The sequence below is a fragment of the Anser brachyrhynchus genome, assembly GCF_964034855.1.
Source record: "Anser brachyrhynchus genome assembly, chromosome: 10".
Classification (NCBI taxonomy): domain Eukaryota; kingdom Metazoa; phylum Chordata; class Aves; order Anseriformes; family Anatidae; genus Anser; species Anser brachyrhynchus.
Genome location: NC_137705.1, coordinates 14,172,188 through 14,193,370, shown reverse-complemented (window position 1 = coordinate 14,193,370; position 21,183 = coordinate 14,172,188). Strand labels below are relative to the sequence as shown.

General features: G+C 57.1%; 1 protein-coding gene across 4 annotated transcripts in view; it reads right to left on the bottom strand.

Annotated features, from left to right (window-relative positions):
• CACNA2D2 (calcium voltage-gated channel auxiliary subunit alpha2delta 2) overlaps window positions 1-21,183 on the bottom strand; it is a 194,394-nt gene that overhangs the window by 40,146 nt on the left and 133,065 nt on the right. For all 4 annotated transcript variants that reach the window (XM_080606304.1, XM_080606306.1, XM_080606305.1 and 1 more), the window contains exon 4: window positions 1,561-1,620. In XM_080606304.1, coding sequence (XP_080462430.1) covers window positions 1,561-1,620 — 60 coding nt within the window. The remainder of the gene's footprint in view (window positions 1-1,560; window positions 1,621-21,183) is intronic.

Here is a 21,183-nt window from a genome sequence, read left to right as displayed (position 1 = left end):
GCTCTGCTGCTCTCCGTGGCTCTGCCGAGGACCCGGCGCACCCAGCCAGCCCGCGGCAACCCCGCGCGTTTCACCCTGCAAGTGGCATGGCACGCTCCCTGAAGGCCCTGAGAGATCAGCGTCTGCAGGTGTCTGCAGGACACAGCTCCTGGTGGGACAGGGACTGGCTGTGGGTGCCCATCGCTAGCCAGCCACGTGGCAATCACAAACTGAACAGCTCGACACCTTGCCTTGTCTTCTGCTCGTCCTTTGTCTTCCTCTCCACGTTCAATCTTGTGCTTGGTGATCATCACCAATGGCAGGAGAGTCTACTAGAGCAGGATTTGGCTTCAGGTCCTATTCTCTTCTCCTCCACAACTTCTCTTTCCACCTTTGGTTCTGTTTGCAAGTCCAGTGGAGACATCTGACCACCCTCATTTGGCAACCAAGCACTGCAAAGTAGCCACATCCCCTTTGCTGGTGGACAGGACGGACCAGAAGCACGGGCAGGCGCAAAGCCCCAGCAACACGCAGGGACCGGCGCAATGAAGGAGAAGAGGTTCCTCCTCTGACAAATGCCACTGCTGACCAAGCGCGGGGCTCGTTACACAAAGAAACGTGTTCCGGGAGCCCGGTGGTGACAGCCGTGTCCTTCCCAGGGGCACCACTCACCCCGAGGGCTGGGCTTGCCCCCTGAGCCACGCCACTGCCTCGGACACCGGGGACGGCAGGGGACGGGACAGAGGCCACCGCTGTGGGGATGTCACCGGGGGGACAGCACTGCCTGCACGCAGAGACCTGCCTGTGCTGCAGCCCCGGGCGGATGAGGAACGGCACCCCGGCACCCCGGCACCCGGCACCCCGCAAGGGCCCAGCAGCAGGGCTGGCCCTGGGCCGGCCCCTCGGCTACTGCAGGGGGGTCCCGCGGCAGGGCAGGATCTGGCCCAGCCTGGAGGAAGGGGTGGGTGGCTCAGATTTTTTTTTATTGTAGGCTCCGTTTGCGCCGAAAGGAAAACAATCTTTCCTTCCTTTTGTATTACTGCTAGAATTTGAGAGCATTTCCAGGCAGAATACTTCAGATTCCCGCTGAGCGTTATCACTGCCATAATTACAAAGTCAAATGCAATCATTAAAACAACATCTTCCCTCTCCCAGCCGAGATTGCTCCTTCCCCCAGCAGCAGCCCTGCCTGGCATTGCTGTTGGGTGCTGCAGGCGGGGCTGGCACGTGAGCCGCTGCCCTCCGCCAGAGCCAGGCCGGCTGCTCCCGCCCTGCAAACCCCTCCCTGGAACCCAACGCCAAAATGCTTGACTTTGCTCGACCTTCACCTTCTGCCTGCTCCCACCAGAACTGCTTTGTCGGCTTTCGTTAGGGCTGGGGCTGGGGATGGCAGGGGCGTCCAGGTGGCACGGGCAGCACCCGCCTTAAAAATCATGGGGAGCAAGGTGGGAAGAGCTGAGGGACAGGGAGCAGGAAGGGGACATGGAGAGTGTCACCGTGAGTGTCCCCAGCACCTCGGGGGGTTCAGCGGCCAGGAGGGCAAGCGGAAGGAAGGTTGGGGCGAGCGAGCCGGAGCCTTACCCGGATGTTGTCCTGCCAGTGGTGGGCTTTCTGGAACTTCTCCGCGGCATTGGCCAGCCTCTGCAAAGCAAGAGAGAGAGGAAAAGTGAGTGTGGAGAGCGTGACACGAGTCGGGCAGTGCCCGTGCCGAGCTGGGGCACCGGTGGCACCAGGGGACGTGGCTGGGGCAGGAGGAGACAGCGCGGGCAGCAGTGCCTGGAGAAGGGCTGCCTGGCACAAGGGGCTGCGCTGCTCCATGTACCCCGGCCCTTCTCGGAGCAAGCCGGCATCCCCGGCAGGACCGCTGCCACTTGAACTCGCTCAGGGCTGTGCCACCTCAGCTCGGCGGCTGCTGGCAACGGTCAGGATCTCATTGGACCGCAGGGGCTGAGCGGCTGATCTGTACGGCATTAATTAGCCAGGAGGCTAGCAAGGCTGTCGCATCATCCCAGGAAGGCTCCCGAGAGAGCTCATGGGTCGTGGGGAGGCGCAGCCAGCCAAGACGCGCCGTGCTGCCGGCGCTGCTGCAGCGCTAATCCCTCGCTCCCCGGGCACCGCTGTCATCGGCGGGCCCCTGGCTAACGGCTCGCGGTGCTCACACGTCTGCACGTGCTGCCGTGCTCTGTGCTGTGCAAGCCATGCCGGAGCACGGGGAGCAGGGAGCCCAGGTTGCCTCCAGCCCCCCGAGTCAGATATGAGGAGGAGGAAGGGGCGGCGGTAGAGCAGAGCACGCACAACTCAGCCCCGCTGGGACCTCTCTCCAACCCCGTCCCCAAGTTACAGACACCCCCTGAGCCCCAGGACCCCACAAGAGCGGGGCAGCAGCCCCGACCCAAGGAGCTCCTGGCACAGCCCTGGGGCTCAGTTGCAGAAGCAGCCGAGCCAGACCCAAGCGCGACGGAGGAGAGAAGCCCCCGGCGTTGCTAATTCATCGCGCCCACAACCAACACCAGGTGCGGCAGCGCCCGCAGCTCAACGCCCCCGCCAGGCACCAAGAGGGCAGCGAAACGCAGGGAACGAGCGGGCAGAGACGTGAATCTTGCCACGTGCAGAACACGGCTCGTTCTTATCGGGTGCAAGGGAACGCATATTCCATCACAGCGCAATCTCGGCCCAGGCTGGCCAGAACTTCCTCATTTCATCTCTTCTTTTTCCATCTTGATTTCCAAAGCGCCTGCTTTCAACAGCTAGCGGCCATGGGGGGAGAGCAGCTATGGGCTGGGTGCTGAAGTTAAACATCTCCAGCTCGGGGCGCTGAGAGAAGAGGATCGGGGACATCGTGGCCAAACAGAAAAGCCAAGGAATCGCTCCCTTTCGGGGCGGTTTTGCCCCAGGGGGCTGGTGCGTGGTGTGCAAGACACCCTGCAGCTCCAGCTAGCAAAAGCTGCGGCCCAAATCCCACATCCCCTCCCCAGCAGCTTTTGTGCTCTGTTTATACACTGAGATGGCTGATTAAGGGCGAGCATTTATTCCGAGTCGCATTTAAGGCAGCAGTGATGAAATATGCATTTTTCTATACTTGATAAGAGCATGTTTGTTTATTGCGGGCCCGGGGAAGATTTATGGACATCTTTAACTATTCATTGCCTCGTGCGAAGTGCCTGCAGTGTTGCAAATGGTGCACTAAGTGACTGCTGCACCCGCTACAGGCACTTCAGCGGAATATATTTTTCCTCTGGAAAATGTCAATTTGTCAAGTCGATCTGGACAAAACTTTGTTTACGAAAAAAAAATAAATCCAGATGTTCTTTTTTTTGATAACCAGCACATTATAGGGACAGGGGAGCTGGCAGTAGCACGGCCATACCAGGGTGCTGTGCCAGCCCTGCACGGGCTCCTTTGGCTCCAGGGGGAGACGAGCACGGTGCTGGAGACCGAGAGCTCGAGGAGGGAAGGGGGAGGCCGGCACTGCTGCTCTGCTGCCCGCTGCCGTCCCCCTCCGGCTCTCCCTCCTGCGAAGGGTGCCCGGTGGGGCCAGCCATGACAGCAGGCTCGGGGAATGGTTCATCGTGAATAATGTGATCGTGATCGATAAAGCTCAAGGATTATTTCTAATCCTTAATAACGATTAAACCATTATTTGTCAAGTGCTGCGGATCAATCAGTCCATCTCCAGCCGCGCTGCGTGCAGGGACTGCCAGATGCCCGGGGCGCACGGGCCACCACAAGCTGCTCGCTCACAGGCACGAAGCGCTGCTGCAGCAAGTGCCATGTGCCCTGGGCTCCCGCGCGGGCTCCCAGCCAGCCCGAGCGCAGCCCTGCCTGCAGACACGGCCAGCGGGCGAATGGAAACTGGCTCCCGAAACAGCAGCAGGGCTCCGGCACCCTGGTGGCACCGCCGCTCCCTGTCGGCGCTCATCCCATGTCCTCCGCGGCCAGAAACGTGGCTGTCGATTTTGCGGTTCAAGCAGCAGGAACGATTAGAGGAATTACCAAAAATACCACTCCGGTGCGAAACACCTGCCGGCTTGGCCAGAGGACAGGGCCACACTCCCAGCAGGCTGTACTGCCCTGGCCGTCGCGCTCCGAGGAGCGCGGTTCGTCTCCAAGGACCCACTGAGGGCTAAGGAGAGGAGATTTAGAGACTAAAAACACTGAACCGAAACAACTCTGCCGGTCAGAAAAGGCCAGCAGGAGATTTGCAAGGGATTGCTTTCTCAAGATCCCGACAGTGATTGTCCGTGGGGGGGCCCTGCGGGCAGAAGGTGCCGCAGGGTCTCCATCGTGCCCCGGCCGCCTTCGCGCTCGGTGCGGCGCTCCTCCTGCCAGGGCCCCGCTCCCTGCCTCCGAGTGCAGGGCTGCTCCTTGCCCTGTGGTTTTCCAAAGGAGGACGGCCCGATGCTCTCTGCTACATCTCTCTTCCCAGCCCAGACGTGGCACATAAGTATGCCCTGGATGTTCCTGACTCGCTCAGCTCAGTGGATTTAACTCGGGAGGCAGCCGAGCAGAGACTGGAGAGCTATACAGAGAGCCCAAAGGCCAAGGCTGGATTTATAAAACAGGATTACGGCAAACCCTCTGCAATGGGTGGCCGAGCAGCGTAACAGCAGGAGTGCCACCCCGGTGCCCCAAGCGTCCCCAAGGAAATAGAGCACCCACACCTGTGCTGACGCTCCTGGGGAGCTGCGGAGCTGGGGTAGAGCAGGGGGGCTCAGGATTTTTGCTCATTTTGCTGTTCCCTACAAAAATACATCAACTGGAGGCTTAAACAGATTAATTTACCCACGCTGCGATCTGCTGTCCAGGGGAAGGGAATGAAACACACTCCAAGCCGGATTTCCTGCTGTTCCAGCTCAGCACCAGCTTAAAGGTGAGCAGAGACTGGGAAATGCGACTTCGCACCCTCTTTACCTCCCCGCCGTGCACGAGGGAGCCTGGCGTGCTTTTCCCAGCTCTGACTTCTCCCCAGAGCCACCGAGGGCGTGCGCAGCAGCTGGTTTTGCTGCGGTGGGGAGCTGCTCCTGCTAAGCCTTCATTTTCCCTTCCGCTCTCTGTTATCACCCTCATCTCAGCGCCTCCAGGGCGGCACGAAGTGCATTAACCTCCAGCACCTGAGCAAACAGCTGGCAGGAGACATCCGTGCTGAGGACGCAAACAGCCCCTCGCTACGGGGCCGCACAGGTCCACACCGCGTCGCGTCATCCCAGTCCTCCTCCAAAAGCGACAAAACACAGGTAAAAGGTTAAAAAGAGAAGGCTCAAAGTAAACAAGCAAGAGGACGCCAAGCAACACACAACCCAGGCAGGAATGTATCCCAGGAACTGGCCTGGCAGCCCTTTCTCCTCCAGGACGGAGGAACAAGCACGGCACAAGCCTCTCCTCCAGCACCAAGCCTCTCCTCCACGCGTGGGACACCCCAAATTGTGACTGTCACCACAACCCCGAGTGACCCATAGCGGCACGGTATGTGCACCATCAGAAATCACCAACCGGCAGAGAAAGACAACCCCCTTATATACACATAGGGAATATAAATCTTCAGTAAACACTGTAAAGCAGCGAAGCATCTCATCCTGTAATAATCTCCGAGACAGTTGATCCCAGGGCTCTTATTACCCCAGCAGCCATCATCTGAAATCCAGTCGGCAGCCGGCTTAGCCATGGCCGAGTATTGATCAAGGAGGCGGCTTCACAAAGCGCTGCAGCATTTCTCTTTCACAGCACTAACTTGTTTGTCAATAACTCTTTCCTCCGCACAGCACGGGCTGCGTTGGTAGGGAACGGGGTGGCTGGAGCCCGTCTCTCCTCCTCTCACGCCCGGATCCTGCCCACCCCTGCGGGAGGCTGGGGCTGGGGCTGGCTGCCAACGCTCTCCTGCCCGTCTGAGGGCGAAGAAAGCCACGGAGCTTAGCAAAGAGCAGGTGGCGAACACCTCAAGGACTTCCAGACCTTGACCCTCAGCCCAGCTGATGCTCACTGCTGGGGCCTGGTGCAGCGGTGAGCCCCTCCTCAGAGCCCACCCGGGCTGGCAGCGAGCCTCCTCGTGCTGCTGCAAGGTCCACAAGCCCAAACCCGGGGCACTGCCAGCCTCGGAGCCGCTGCAGACCTGGCACAGGCAGTCCATGGCACCGGGAGCCCTGAAGACACCGCTGCAGCCACTGCGCTGATCGCCTCAGTACCTCACAAGGCTCCTGCTCCCCTGCTCCCCTTCCTCTAGCGGCACCAAACACCAGCACCGGCCTCACCAGAGCACTGCAGCATCTGGAGCGAGGTGCTGGGCACGGACACCTGCGTGTTCGCAGGGAGCCTGGGGAAGGATGCAAAGGCGCAGTCGTCTCTGTGCTCGTGCCGTGCCGAGGGTGCAGAGCGGGACCCCAGCGCTGGGAAGGAGGAGAGGGAGAGCACCACTGCCCAGTTTTTCCTACCCCAAAAACATCTTCCAGGACTCCAGAACAGAGCTGAACTTCCTGCCAATGGAAAAGCGCCAAGGGCAAAGGGGCAGTGCTGCCACACTGCCATCCCGTGCAGCCGGAGCCTGGCCCACCTTCTCTTCTTTGGCTCTGTCTCCCCTCAAAAGCACCTCTGCTTTATTGCCCTCCTGGTGCTTCCATCCTCCATCAGTGCAGATGTTTGCTTTCCAAAACCAAGGACAGGGAGCAGCCCTGCCTCTGCCCCATCGCCCTGCTTGCTCCCCCTGGAGCTGTGCCCGTGTCCCCGCGGGGATGCACCCGAGCAGGGCAATGTGCCCTGGGGACTGGCAATAGCAGCTGCTATGGATGGATGGACAGACAGGGCCAGGCACAGGCAGGCTTGGACACTGCTCGTCGTCCCCGTCCCCTGTGTGGGGGCCAGGGTTTTAGCCCAGGCCATGCTCCAGGTGAGCCGGAGAGGGTCTGCATTAGTGATGCTGGCAGATCTGCTCCATCTCTGTCCCTACGAGCCCTGGAAGAGGAGAGGCCATGCCCAGGAGCTGACACACTAGAAAGGTAGGGGCTAGAAAGCCCTAGCTCTTGGGCTAGAAAGCGATAGGGCTGCTGCAGCAAGCTGCCATGGGGATCCTCGTGTCACTTCAGTGGTGTCCCAAAAAGGAACAGGACTCAGGACTGCAAATTGGGCATCCTTGTTGCCTAAGCCTTGAGGAGTACTTGACGGAGAGAAGGAAACAAAGTTCCCTCGGAAGCTCACCCTCTTCCTTGTAGAGTGCCCAGTAACGCGGAGCCCTGGTCCCATTTGCTCCGTGCTCCTGACGGCTGAGCAAGAGCATCGTGAGCCCTGTGCGGCTCTGCAGAGGGGAGAGGGGCTGCAGGAGAGGGCGGCTTACGGCCCGAGGTCCCGCGGTGCCAGTCGGTGTTTCACCCCAGTGCCAGCCCCAGCCCTTCCTTGCTCCAGCTCCAGACCATTCAATCCAGCAATGCTCCCTAAATCACATTCAAATAATCCGCGGAGCTCCAGTTCCTATCATCAAGTAGGACTTGTCACAGTTCAAAATCCATTACAAGAACCACAAGGCATTTCACTGGCAATTATAAAAGATAGTTTCACTTAAAAATCGATTTTACTTAGAGCTCGGGGGAACGGCTGTTTGGGAAAAAAAAAAAAAAAGAAAAGAAGGAGGCGATCCAGCTCGCCACTTGGGCAGGAGCACAAGGCGTTCACCTGGCCGGGTCGCAGCAGACACAAGGAGTCTCAGCAGCCAGCGTTTCCCATGAAAAAACCATCAGTCCTTCCCAGTCTGGGGAAATGCATTTTGTGCTGCGGGTTCCAAGGCTGGTAGGAAGTTTGCACTGGGAGCCATCGACAACGGATCTGCTTTAAGGTATCGCCTCTCGCTGCGCCGTGCTGTGCGGGCTGCAGAAAGCCCCTCTTCTAACGTCTGCTTCTGCACTGGGATTTCCTCAGGCAGCAGCGCCAGTCCCTCCGTTAGTAAGTTTTTACTGGAGGGCAGATTTCAGCGCGCAGAGATCTCCCCAGGACGCACCAAACCGGCACAGGGCCCTGCAGTTCAGCAGGGCACCAGCCAAAGGGAACCGGCACCAAAACCAGCCCTTCTGACCCCAAATCCCACAGCCGCTTCTCCTTTGCCTGGAGCTGGATGCCAGCCTCGGGATCGCTTTTCGGAATGCAGCACGGCTACGCTGGCCTGTGCTGCTGTGGATTAGCCGAGCTCTGTCTGAAATGACGCTGGTGGCTCCCCTTCGGCGGACTCCGATTGCCAGAACCAGGTTGTACTGCGAACAAGGGGAAATATTTGGCCTGGCGCGCGTGAGATAACAGTCAACAAACCGCCTGTAGCTACGATCAGCCTGCTGACACCCTGCATCTGCTTAAAGCGCGCCGAGGAATATTTTGAGGCATTTTCAAAATAATTGCGAGAGTTTTCTGTCTGTGCCGAGCGGCTAATTAAGTGGTTTGCAAACAAAGCGAAATGGCGAAAATGTGCGGGCTGCGGAAAGCCGGGGCACCCAGCACGTGCACGGCTGCCTGCTCGCCACGGGCTGCCCACGGCCTTATCGCGAACATCGCTGGCCTTGCCCTCCACTCGCCCACCCTCTCACCTGCAGCCTAGAACTGAGGTTCTTTGGGTTAACTCTGCCTTTTTACAGCGCAGTGAGTGCAGCCCACGACCAGCTCCTTCGGGGTGCCAGGCCAAGCAGGAGCCAGGCAGGAGCAAACCCCACCGTGGACGGGGCCGGGCCTGACGCGAACACGCAGCCAACACCAAGCAGGGAGCTGCGACCTCGTGGCTTCGCGCCGGGCCTCTCCATGTTCTGGCTTCCACCGAGCCCTGATGCTCCTCGAATACCATTTCCCCAACAAGCCTCAACACAGACCCACTTCAGAACCTGCGGGGCCCTCCCCTCGGTCCCGCTTCGGGAGCGTGTTTCTGCCTTACTGTTAAGCCTAAAAACACAGGCACCCTGACACTTTTTGCTTTAAAGACCAGGCTGGGGGAGGAGAAAAGAGCAGGAGAGCTCCCCTAGGGGAAAAGCCATCAGCCGGAACAAGATTTCAACAACTACACGTTTCCTGACCTTTTCCACAGCCGTATCTTTGATGTTGCACGGCCGAATGTGATAAAAAGAAAAAATTAATAAAAATGGATTTCATTTTTAAAAAAAGGTCAGGACATGTGTTACAGGGAAAAACTCATTTGGGTGCGTGCCTTCCACCTTGCTGATCCCGGGCCCTCCCCTGCCTCCCACCCGGGCAGCTCTGCGCGGGCCAGCCGGCTCCCTCTGCTTATTGCCATAAATTCATTTTTTTTCTTCCTCTGACAGATGTAAATTTGGGAACCGTAAGCTCAGAGGTGCTGGCAAACGCTTGGGAGCCGCTCATACCTGGTGGGGTTCTGCACGTCCGACCCAGAGAGGCAGTGGCCCGTTCCTGGAAGCAAAAGCAGCCCAGGTGCAGGCTGCAGACGTTGGTATTATTGAACCTGCTCGGCAATTAGAGCAGACTTCTGTCTAACTTCTTCCTCCTTTCACCATTCCCTGATTTTTTTTTATACTACTCGTTAAGAACAAAATATAATTCATCAAAGTTAGCAAAAAAAAATGTAACAATTACTGCGATAACATCATACTAAGTTATTAAGTGGTGACAATGGGGGACAATTACAGTGTATAGTCCATTATACAGCACCGCCGTCGGGATGAATCGAGGCAGAACACACGGTGAATGGAGAGGAGCTTATTAACGGGAGCATCGGTGTGCCAGAGCACAATACCTGCCTTTCAGCCGGGGAGTTAGCGCCGTGGGTGCTGGTGGGGACTGGAGAGGGAAGGTGGAAAGGCAGAAAGGAGAGGTGAGGAGCAGCAGAGACCCGGCTCCTTTGTGCCTGACACAAGCACGCTGTGTTTTCTCGGGTCTCTTATCTCAGGTGGCAACTGACAGGATGCGAGGAAATGGCCCCAAGTTGCACCAGAGAGGTTTAGATTGGGTACCAGGATGAATTTGGGCACAGAAGAGCTGCTTAGGCACTGGAAGCGGGTCAGGACAGAGGCACTGTCCCTGCAGGTGTTTAAGGGGTGTGTGGATGTGGTGCTAAGGGACGTGGTTTAGTGGTGGACTTGGCAGCGTTGGGTGATAGCTGGACCCGATGGTCTTACGGGTCTTTTCCAGACTAAATGCTTCTATCCATGATGCAGCGTCCCCACCTAATTCTGCTTCTGCAATGCCCTAAAGATTTTTGCAATGGCTCAGCCAAGCACGAGTGGCCTGAAGAGGACTAGGATTTCCTCCAGCTCCCTCCAGCATCCTGGGGAAGATGTCCTCTGTGCTCAACACCCCGGAGGGCATCTCAGCCCCGTGCCCAGCCTGCAGCCTGCTTTGCAGGGCACGGCCTCGCCTGGCTTCTGAGGGAGCTGCTCCAGAGCATGCAGCAGCTTTCTGCAGGTGGGCCCAGGGGTCCCCATGGGCCAGCACCCAAAAAAGCTGCCCCAGATGTGAGCAGGGAGTGCAGGACACAGCTACCAACTGCGGTGCTCGGGGTCTGCATGAGCTGTGCTGCTGGGGACTGACAGGGGATGCTTGCAAAGCTACGGGCTGGGTCTTCGGCTGGCTCTGAGCATCCTGTGCGGCTCAGAAGGGAGTGTGGGTGAGCTCCCTGCACAGGCTCAGCCTGCCCAGTCCTGCCAGCCACTGCTGCCGGCAGCTGGGGACATTGGGGAGCAGCCTGGGGACATCAGGGAGCAGCACAGGGACACTGAGCAGTGGAAAGCTCAGAAATTGCTTGGCTCAGAAAAGCTTGGCACACCTGTGAAACCAGCAAGAAAAGGGGCAGCAATGATGGTGCTGAGCAGCACCGAGCACTACCCACTCCCGTGTCCCTTTCAGCGTGCCTGGTGACAGATCCTGCCCGTCCCTTCCCTCCCTGCCGGCCCAGATTTCTCCCCAGCGGTGAAACGCCGCTCTCCTTCGCTGGAGCCAGCGCTGGATTCCCTGCTGCTCCAGCGGCTCCGACTCTCTCCTAAGACGTTATTTTTACACTTCTCTTAAAATACAACACTAAGAGAGGCTTCTTGACTATATTAACATTAGGAATCTAATCAGCAATCAGACAGCTCATAATTTTCTGATTAGCTCTGATTATACTCAATCTTTACGAAAGAAAAAAAAAAAGAGGAAAGAGAAAGAAAAAAAGAAGGAAAAATATAAAAATATTCTCTGCTCCATTTCCCCACCCCAATTCCCTTGCCAAGGCACAAAGCCATCGCAGCAGCAGGGCTGCGGTCTCTGCCCTGGCAGGCCAGTGCCACAGGCACCCACTAAGCTGGAGCTGCCCAGGAGCCGGCACACACCTGCCCTCTGTCCCCCAGGCTCGGGAACCAGCACGTCGCCCCCGGGAAGGGGCCGCTGATGGAGAAAACACCAAGAGCATCAGAGCCCCTGGCAGGCATGCAGAGAACTCTGCTCCATGGCCTAACATCTCGGCCAACGCGCTAAAACTCAGTGGGGAAGGATGGCAGGGAGAAGGAGATGATCTGCCTGCGGGGAGCTGGCCTCGGCCGAAGGGAAGAGCTGCAAGGAGGAGCTTCTCCAGGAGCTGAGGAGGAGGAGGAGGAGGCTGAAGTTCGCTGCAGGAGGAGGCGGTGGCCATGTGCTGGCTTGGTGGGAAATGACAAATGCTTTGAGGAGGCCCACAAAAAAGACCCCAAGGACCCAGGGTATGGGGATGGCCAGAAGGCGGGAGGCAAACGAATGAGAGACCAGAGGACCTGGCCGGGGGCACACGATGCCACCCGAGCGGATCCACCTGCGGGGCTGCCATCGCGGAGCAGGCTGCTCCTCTGGCACCTCCCGCCTCCAAAAACAGCAGCGGGGAGGACTGGGGGAAGTTGGAGAGGTGTCAGGGCCCTGGGATCAGCTGGCTGGGCTGTCAGGGATGCGCCGGGCAGGCACTGATGGAGAGCACGAGGCAGGCTCATGTGGGCCTGCCTCCGGCCGCACCAGTCCCTGCCGAGGGGCCTCTGCAGCGACCTCTCTCACTGTGCTTTTGTGAAGGACGAGAGCAGGATCCCTGGGGCTCACTCACGACTGCAGCCAGGAGAAAGGAAGGTGAGGAAGGAGCCCCGAGGGAGGGGAGTGCAGAGCAAGCCCCACGCCTGGAGTTAACCAGGCGCGCACGCTCCACGTCGGAGATTCGCTCCCGACTGCAGCAAGTGATCAGCTGACGCCGTGAAGCATGAGATTTAATTACTTGTATCATAGTCATGGCCGGCATAACTACAAATGATATTAATGGTCATAAAATTGTCCAGCTGGCTCTTCAAACCCGCCGCTGCGCTGAAGCCGCCTTACAGGGGCTGCGCAATGCAGGGCAGAGCGTCGCGGCCCCGTCAGACAGACGCCAGCTGGAGGGGCCACCCGACGCCTGCCCGGGATCACTGAGCACCAAGCGCGTGCTTCATGTCTTGAAGACAGGCCCGATAATGAGAGTCGCTCCGTAAACGCTGTGGCCGGCCAGGCGTTTGCATCGGCCTCGCTAAAGCTGCTCGCTCGCAGGCCGGGAAGCCACTTTGCTGGGGAAGAGCGGCAGCCGCAGCTCCCTCCAGCACGGCTGCTCGCTCTCCTTCGCTCAGAGTCGTTGCTCAGATCTGCTGGCACGGCTGCCCAGAGGAAGCCCTACTCCTCGCCCTGCTTGTAGCGACCTGGGTTAGCGAACATCTACACCCAGTGGGCATCGGCCCAGCCTGAGCCCAAAATGGCCCCCGCAGAATTCAGCTGCAAAAGCCAATTGCCCCGCCTGCACCAGCCTGCCGCGACAGCAGGCCCAGGCCTTCCCCTGGCTGAGCGCGGTGCTGGTGACTTCCCGGCCCACGTTTACATGGGCTGAGCAGAAAACACCTCGAAACCCCCGCTTGGGCTCAACTGTGGTGAAGGAAAAGGCGCAAACGCCAGGATTTGGCTCCTCCAGCCCTCGCTCACCACACGCCCCAGGTGTCCGCTGCCAGCCCCAAACTTGCCAAGATGAAGCCAGGCAGGAGGTTGTGCCTTCGCTGGAGGGGACGAGGGAGGGGACGGACCCCTTCTGGGTGCTCGTGCTCCAGCCCTGCTGCTCTCGCCTCCCATGGCAGCCGCTGCGCTCCGGCACCCACACAGACCCGACGGCGGTGAGCGGGGCTCTGTTATTAACTGGCCTCAGAGCACGCACGAAAAGCTGCCCGAGTTCACGTGGACGGGGCCACCCCCCCTCCCCCTGCCAGGAAAGTCTCCTCCTTACACTCCAAACCCTGTAATCACATCCACAGAGCCCTCTTTTGTAAAGCAGCCTCGGAGATGTAATTAGTTTGAGGTGACCTCTGGAAAAAAAAAAAGTTCAAGTTTAAAAAGAAAATCTCTCCGGTTAATGCTATGCAAATTGCCAGAGAGGCAATCAGGCTGACTTTTAAACACTGGCCCCCGTCGGAACGGCTCACAAGACAGCCTTATTGTCTCTCTATCAATTTGCATCTCATTACCCACAATGCGCCGCTCGCTGGAGGTAACCTTTTGGGGAACGCGCCGCAGCGGTGCGGAGGCTGGGGACAATATGGGGACTCGTGTTTACATGGCCTGCGTGTGCCCGGGCAGCTGCCAGGAGGCTGCTGGAAGGCTCAGGCCGTGTCCTCCCTCGGCCTCGCTCCTTCCTGAGGCTGCTGGGGCTCCAGCCCTGCCTGGCAGCATCGCGGGCTTGAGCAGGGGCGCAGAGCAACCATCTCCCATCGCCAAGAAGCTGGCACATCCTCAGCAAGGGCGTCACCAAGCAGCAGCGGCCAGGGCAGGTTTCTTCTTTCCGATGGAGCCACGCTGTCCTGAGCTCCGTGGCCTCCTCCCCACGGCCCCCACCTGCGGTGCGTGGCCCGACGGGTGCTCGCACGCTGCTGGCGCTCCCCGCGTGCCCGCCAGCCCCTCCTGCACAAGCCCGCGTGGTCCCGCACGCAGCAGCCGCCCGCCTCCGCCCGCCTGCTGAAGATGCTTCTGAGCATCTTCCCGCACTTCCTAACGTCTCTGCCAAGCCTCACCGCCTTGGGGAGATGGGACAAAAATAGCATTTTTCTATAGGAAGGAAATTAAGGAGATGTCGCAAGCACCGCGTGCCAGCAGCAGAACCCAGCCTTTCCTAACCGCTGCGCGGGGGGAACCGCTGCTGCGCGGCACCAGCAAAATGGAGCCGGCCAGCTGCTGCTATTTTAAGCACTCACTGCAACGTTCCCAGCGACAGCTGTATTCCCTGAACACCCACGAGCAGGAACTTTTGCAGGTCTCCTTCGGTGCGTTTGCACGCTGGCACCCTGTGCCAGAAGAGCAGGCGGGCGGCAGCAGCAGGGCAGGCCAGCGGCACCGCTTCCTCCTCCCCGCGGCGAGGAGCCCCGCGGCGGCACAGCACCTTCCTTCACCGCTCCGCGAAGCCGGGGGCTGCCGAGTTGCTAAGAGCTCGCCAGGGCCCTCCACCAACGTGCCACGCCACCCCCGCCGCCCCGGCCGGAGGTGCCGAGGCAACAAAGGGACTTCTAATAGGCAGGAGAGCACCACTGCGCCGAAGAAAACCCGATCATTTAAAACCCTTCTGAATAATGGTGCTGCATCCCTGCTGCTCAAATCAGCCTCGGCATTTTGTTATTATGATAACTAAATACAGAAGATTTTAACAGCTGGAAATGCAGCAACAATATTTAAAAGAGTTTTTTAAATTGTTGGTATTTTATTCAATAATGGTAATGGGCTTTTTTTCGTTTTTTTCTTTTAAAGGCACAAGGTTTCCCGCTCCGTTGTTTTTGCACGGTGCCGGTCAGGCTGCGAAGCCAGCTCCTGCCTGCTGATGGCAGGCACTTAATACACGGCAGGCCAAGGCTGGGCGAGGGAGCTGCTGGCGGACAGATGCGCAGAAATTGCGGCTCGCTGCTCGGACACCTCGCTCACGCTTCAGCGCTGCCTCCCGAGCCTTGCTGGGAGCTGAGGAAGTGCCAAATGGGGAACTGCTGCCTGGGAGCGGCACAGCCGAAACCACTGCAGCGGCTGCAGCGGCAGAGTCAGCCCGAAGGCGGCTGCAGGCAGGGCAGACCTCCTGATGTCCCCATGGAGCCTCCCTGCTCCCTCCGGTCCTGAGCGGCCCGTCCCAGGGCGGCTCATCCCACCAGGGGTTCTCGATGCACCGCAATCCACTCGTGGCGTCTTACCAAGGAAGTAAAAGAATGCTGGCAGTGTAAATAAAAAGGGATGGTTTGCGCTGTGGTATTTTGGGTTGTTTTGCGGCACTGCGTAGTGACAATTTATGAGACTCGATTGCCAGTGGCTCTCCCAGTCGTCACCACGTGGCACGGCGAATCCGGCTGTGCCCGCGGCGTGCCGTGGCTCTGCCATCCTCCCTCCGCCTCATCCCCCAGTACAGGGCACCGCCACAGGGCTGGGTTTAGCAACCCACGTCAAATCCTTCACCGTGGGAGGAATGGAGGCAGGTAAAGGCATGGAGCCTGGCTCCATCCCACAGCCATGGCCACCCCCTTGGCATCAGCTGAAGCGTCACACCGGAGCAAGGAGAGCGAAGGCTCTCGGGACCCCGAGAGCACCGGGACCAGCCAGAGCCCTTCCCAACCCACTGTAAAATGTGTCCATGCCCTCGCTGTGCCTGGATAAACCCTTTTTCTTGCTTTATACTCATCTCTAAATGTTAATGCCTCCCCCCTCTGAGCCGGGTGGACATGGCAGCTCCTTCCCCAGCTCCCTGGGACAGAGCCACTTGTGTCACCCTGATTTTGGGAACGGTGACCCGTCAGCTCCAGCCAGAGATGGGCGAATCCGTGCCGCAGGCAGCCCTGCAGCACCCAGCGGTAAGGATGGGGATGGCAGCAGGAGACACGGCACAGGCAGCTGGGGGAGAGGGCAGAGAGCTGGGATGGGGAGGATTTGGGGGACTACAGGAGAGCGGGGAGTGAGGAACGGGACAAAGAGCAAGGGCAGGGGAAAGCGGAGAGGAGGGGCTGCTGCTGGCAGGGAGGAAAGCACTATTTTAATCCTTCATTCAGAGCCCCAGTGCCCTTCACCCTGATGCCTATTTAATGTCATCCCATTCAGCGAGCGTCCCCATGATCTGGTAATTATCTTTTACTTACAAAAGAGCATCTCTGTGTCACAAATACTCCCCTCTCCGGCTCTGCCACAGATCAATATCTCCTCAAGGCCTTTGCCTTTGTTTGGGGGAATGGAATTGATTTCTCCAAGAAGTGAGGGGAGGAAAAATATATAAATAAGTGCTGCAGATGTGGCTCTGGCCGAGCCCTGCTGAAGGCTGTGCTGGGCAAGTAGCTAAGCAAAAAGAAAGCGCAGGGACCCCACCTCCCGCCGCAGGGATTGCGTCCTGCCTGCTCTGTCTGCCGCTGCTGGACTGACTGCGGGGCCACTCGTGTGTTTCTCGCTCAGAGTGCAAGCATCTGGAAAGCTGGAGCCAGAAGAAACCTCCAGGTCAAGATAGCTCAAAGGTTTCACAGCAAGAGAGGCGTGGGGGTGCCGATTTGACACCACACACGAGGATGTGCGTGTGTCCCACTTTCACGTGGCTGAAAATCTTGGCAGAAAGGAGCACGCATTTATCCAGGTGAAAGCTGAGACCCTCAGACACGGGTGCAGACAGAAAACTGTCCTGCTGGCTGACGCTTAGCAAGTGGAGGATGGAATGAACGTAAAGGAAAACACCAAAAGGTTTAGTGCCACGCAGGAGACACGGCCCATGGAAGCTACAAGACGGTGCTACACGGCAGGACTGACTGTGGCCATGGGCTGCCTGCAGGAACCTCTAACACAGGGCACGAAGGGCCCTCTGGGGTCCATCCACTGGGCCACAACGTGCCCGAGCGGGACCAAACCCTCCCGGGTATTTTTCCAACCTATTTTCAAGAGACTGCTGGTGATGGAGTTCCCACGGCCTCCCCAGGCAATCTATCCCGGTGCTTAACTACTCTTACAGTTGGCAAGTTTTTCTTAATATCTAAGGCAAATCTCTCCCACTGCAATTTAAGCCTATTACTTCCCATCCCATCTCCAGCGGGCATGGAGAACGGTTCATTACTTTCTCCTTCCCTGCAACAGGAACCTTTTATGTATTTGAAGGCTGTTACCGTGTTTTACCTCAGCCTTCTCCCGACAAAACAAACCTATTATTCTAATATCTGCAAACAGGCCCTTGCTTTCTAATCCTCTGGTTGCTCTCTCTGTCCCTTTGTCATTTCCCCGAGTCCGTCTGGAAGCACGCTGCCAGGAACTGGGCCCAGAGCCAGCAGCAAGGAAGAGCAAGGGTTATGCCACCTCGCCTGGACAAGACACCATCAGGTTGGTGTTCTTCTCCTCTTAAAACACCACAGCAGTGTTGGGCCATGCTGAGTTCGCAGTCTTTAGAACCACTTTGATCTATTTCAACCTTCCCCATCATATCCTAATTTGTTGTTGTCCAAACGGGAGGAAAGGAAAAAAAAAAGGCCAAGAATGTGGGGAAGAGTGAAGATTTTCCATGAGGAAACCTGTGGCAATGCCTTTCTTCCAAGGACCTCTAAAACTGCATTTGTTCAGCTCCTCGGACCCAGATTCTTACGGTTATAAAGCACCACTCCGCTGCTGGGGTCTCCTCGTGCCCTGGAGCACAAACGAACCTCGAACCACGCTCTTCCCTGCAGCAGGATGAAATGCAGGGCAAGCACATCCAAGGGAGTGCTTTTTGGGAACAACAATTAGGAGCCATCACGCATGCTGATGGAGCTCAAAATTAACTGCAACCTTTCAAGGAAGAGATCGAGGCACTCTGGAGCACAAAAATCTCAATGGAAGTGATGGTCTAAAGATACTAGTTTGTGCTCAGCAACAGGCGGCAAATAAAAGTGTCATATTAGCCTGTAGGCCTATAAATCAGTGGGTCCCTCATCTGTGACAGCGCGTGGCTCTGCTCGCGCCGAGCAGGGAGAAGAGGCAGACGCGGGGCAAAGAAGAACAACAGTGGTTGCTCGGAGCATGGGGGAACTCAGGTAGCAACAGACAGAAAAGATTCAGGGGATTTGATTCTCTTAAAGGAAAAAGTGATTTTAAAGAGAGGTATAAACCCCCACATAACAGAGAAGATACCTCTGAGCTCAGTTATTGAAACGCTCAAATCTGATGACAAGAAACACAGTTCCCTGTGGAACTCAATGCCTCGAGATGTCAAGGACACGAGACTTTTTTTAAGGAAAAAAAATCAGGTTAATCAGAGAGCATCATCGGTTATGCGAGCTGAGATCAAAGTACAGAGGAATGTAAGTGCTATCACTCAAGGATTTATACCTCCCAAGTAACTGCTTAGGATTAGAAAGAAATTTCAATAATCTGCCAGCTAAGTATGCATTGCGAGAGTAATAATCCTTCTCTCTCCAAACATCTGCTATCAGCTACTAATGGAGATAGTAATAAGCTAGGTGGATCATAAACCTGACCTGATCTGATTGCTACCTTATAAACTGGAACACGAGGGTGTTATCATTTATCCCGGGGTAACCTGTCACCATCCAGGACCATGCCAAGCAGGAAGCTGCAGGAGCAGAGCACCGGGATGCCTTCTCCTGGAGCTCCTGACCTGCAGAAAGGGTCTTGCAAGCTCTTGCAAGCTCCTGTGCTATTGATTTTTATATTATTTGTTGTAGACGCTTCTACTTGTATCCTAAAATCAGGCAGACAATGTATATACAAAGCAACAGGAGGGCGGGAGCTTAAATGTGTGCAGTGTCTCTGTGGTAGGTCTACAATTTCCTACCATGAATTTGAGCTGTTGCTTGATGTAGCGTCAAACCCAAGCAAGCAGAATTAACTCGTGTCTTCGGTTTATCTAAGATAAACTGAACCTCACCATTGCTCTTATCCGCTTTCTCTTTCTCTCTCCGCTTCTTTGAAATGTTCCTCTGGCTCCTGACACCACCTGGATGGGCTGGCCAAAGAGAGAACGTGTGGAAATAACAGCAGAAAGGAGAGACACAAAATGCATGAACAGAGGAAACAGAGGGAGGAGAATTTTAATACCAAAGCATCCAATAAAACTGTTTTCCTCCAACAAGCTTACACTGAAAGGTTACTTCTGTCATTAGAGATGGGTGAGAAATGTCAGTAGTTTTCAGAGAAAAGTGAGTAACATTTTTATTCCCTATCACCTCCCCAGAAAGTAAAACAAGGTTAAACAGGAGCTGAGACCAGCACCTGGCTTGTTTCACCCCCTGTTCTACATCTGCAGTATCAGCACAAAACATAGGAAAGAAAAAAACATCACAGTATTACTTCCTTCCAAATTCACTACGGTTTGGAATATAATAGCTGCAAAAAATAGCCTTTGCTGAGCCTCTTAGTGGCTCGCCTACCCCAGCAGCTGGTCTGGAGGCAATGCCCTGTCCCCCGACCCTCAGGTCTCGGCAGGGCTGGGACATGGCGGCGGCACGCTCAGCCCCTCGGGAGGTGGCACCCTGGGCGACAGGCAAGGCTGCTCCCTGGTGATCAAGCCGGGCTGCGCCACCTCCAAGGTCACCTGCCTCGTGCCTCCTTGGGGTGACGGCCTCTTTCAGTTCCACTTTTCAGTTTTACAGGGCCTAAAACGCAGTTTCAGGGAAAGGACGGAAAACAGCTCTTTCTCCAAACTCTGCTCTGGAGGAGCAGGACACGAGCCCAAGCCCCACCACGTGCTCGGCCGCAGGAGCCCTGCTCTCCAGGCGCACCATGGCCAAGCCCGATGAAGCCATCTTCCTCAGCAGAAGAGGAGCATGAGCCACCACAACAGCATCCAACGCAAGCGCTCTGCTCTCAGCGGGAAAACACTTGGTCTGTAGCTTAAACAGACCAAGCAGAACCTCCTAGACAGTGGGAAATCCTCCACAAGACACCAACAGTGGCACCGCTCCCAGCTCCCCACTGCTCTCCCTATTCCCCCACGCTGCTGTCATTGGATTTTGATGGCCTCTGGTGGCCGAGTGCTGGAGGGTGACGTGAATGAAGCATTTGCCAGTCATCCCCGCGTCCCATCCGTCGCTATCCCACCAAGCCCTCCCTTTGTAGCCCACATTTCTCTCAACACAAATCAATCCCCTATCGATTGCCGGCTTAGGTGGAGCTGAGCTGCTTATCGCTGCCTGCTGCAACCACCGATGCTTGCGCACCTCCTGGGCCAGCACAGGAAAGCTCAGCCCCGGGGACACCGGGCTCGGCTTCTTCCCACTGACACCTCTCCGTGCACCTGTGTTAGGTTGCCACCTCACCAAGAATCGCTCTGGTGGGTGCCTCCACTGCCGGAGCTGCCCCGGGGGCCGATCCTGTACAAGATGTCGGAGCGTCACTGTCCCTGCCCTGCCTGTCACAGCCAGGCGGCATCAAGGACATCGCCGGAGCTCGTCACGCGTTTCCTCCGCGCATGCTGGGCGCAAGCAGTGGAGGGGAAGCATTGCTATGGGAACAGGATATCTGAGCTGACAGGAGGTGGCCTTTGTGGGGTCCTACGAGGACAGGGACACGGTGGGTGCTGCCTCCTGGTTTAGGAGGCTGCTGTTTGAGCTGTGTTGGGAAAATGTGCTCCGGAGGGGTAAGGAGATGTCTCAAGAGCTGCACCCGGAGCCGCTGCCACATGCACCCAGGACAGCTGGGTTCTGCCTCCCGTGTCTCGTGCTTCATGTCCTGCTCGGAACTAGGCATCACTTCTGGCCGTGGCAGAGTGGAAAAAGCAAGGAGGGAAAAGAAAGAGTTCTGTGAATGGGGAGAGTGAGAAATGGAGCCGAGCAGAGTCCAAATAAGGGGGCTGGGGAAGGCAGAGGCAGGAGCAAGCAGAATGTGGTGTCCTGTTTTTGCTGAGATGGGAAGCCTTGTTCATCAGACAGCTCAGGTTGCCCTACAGCCAGGGGAAAAGCGATAACTGAGGATGCAGCTTGCATCATTTTTCCACCAAAACACCTGGTTTTACGTGAAAGATTTGTGGTCGCCTACCGAACTGCGGGGTACTCAGAGCTGGGTACTTCCAGGTCCAGCCCCGCAAGCTGTGTTCAAGCATGTGAAAACCCTTCTCGGTCATGAGCTTCCAAGACTCACATCCAAAAGCTTTAACATGGCACATGTAGCCCAGAATTAGCAATGAAGCTGCTTGAGCCCCGAGGAAAACGGGCAACAGAAAAAAGCCACTGAGCCCAGCTGGCCGGTTGCCAGTTTGGGGGTTCAAAGCTGCGGCTTCCCATGACCTTC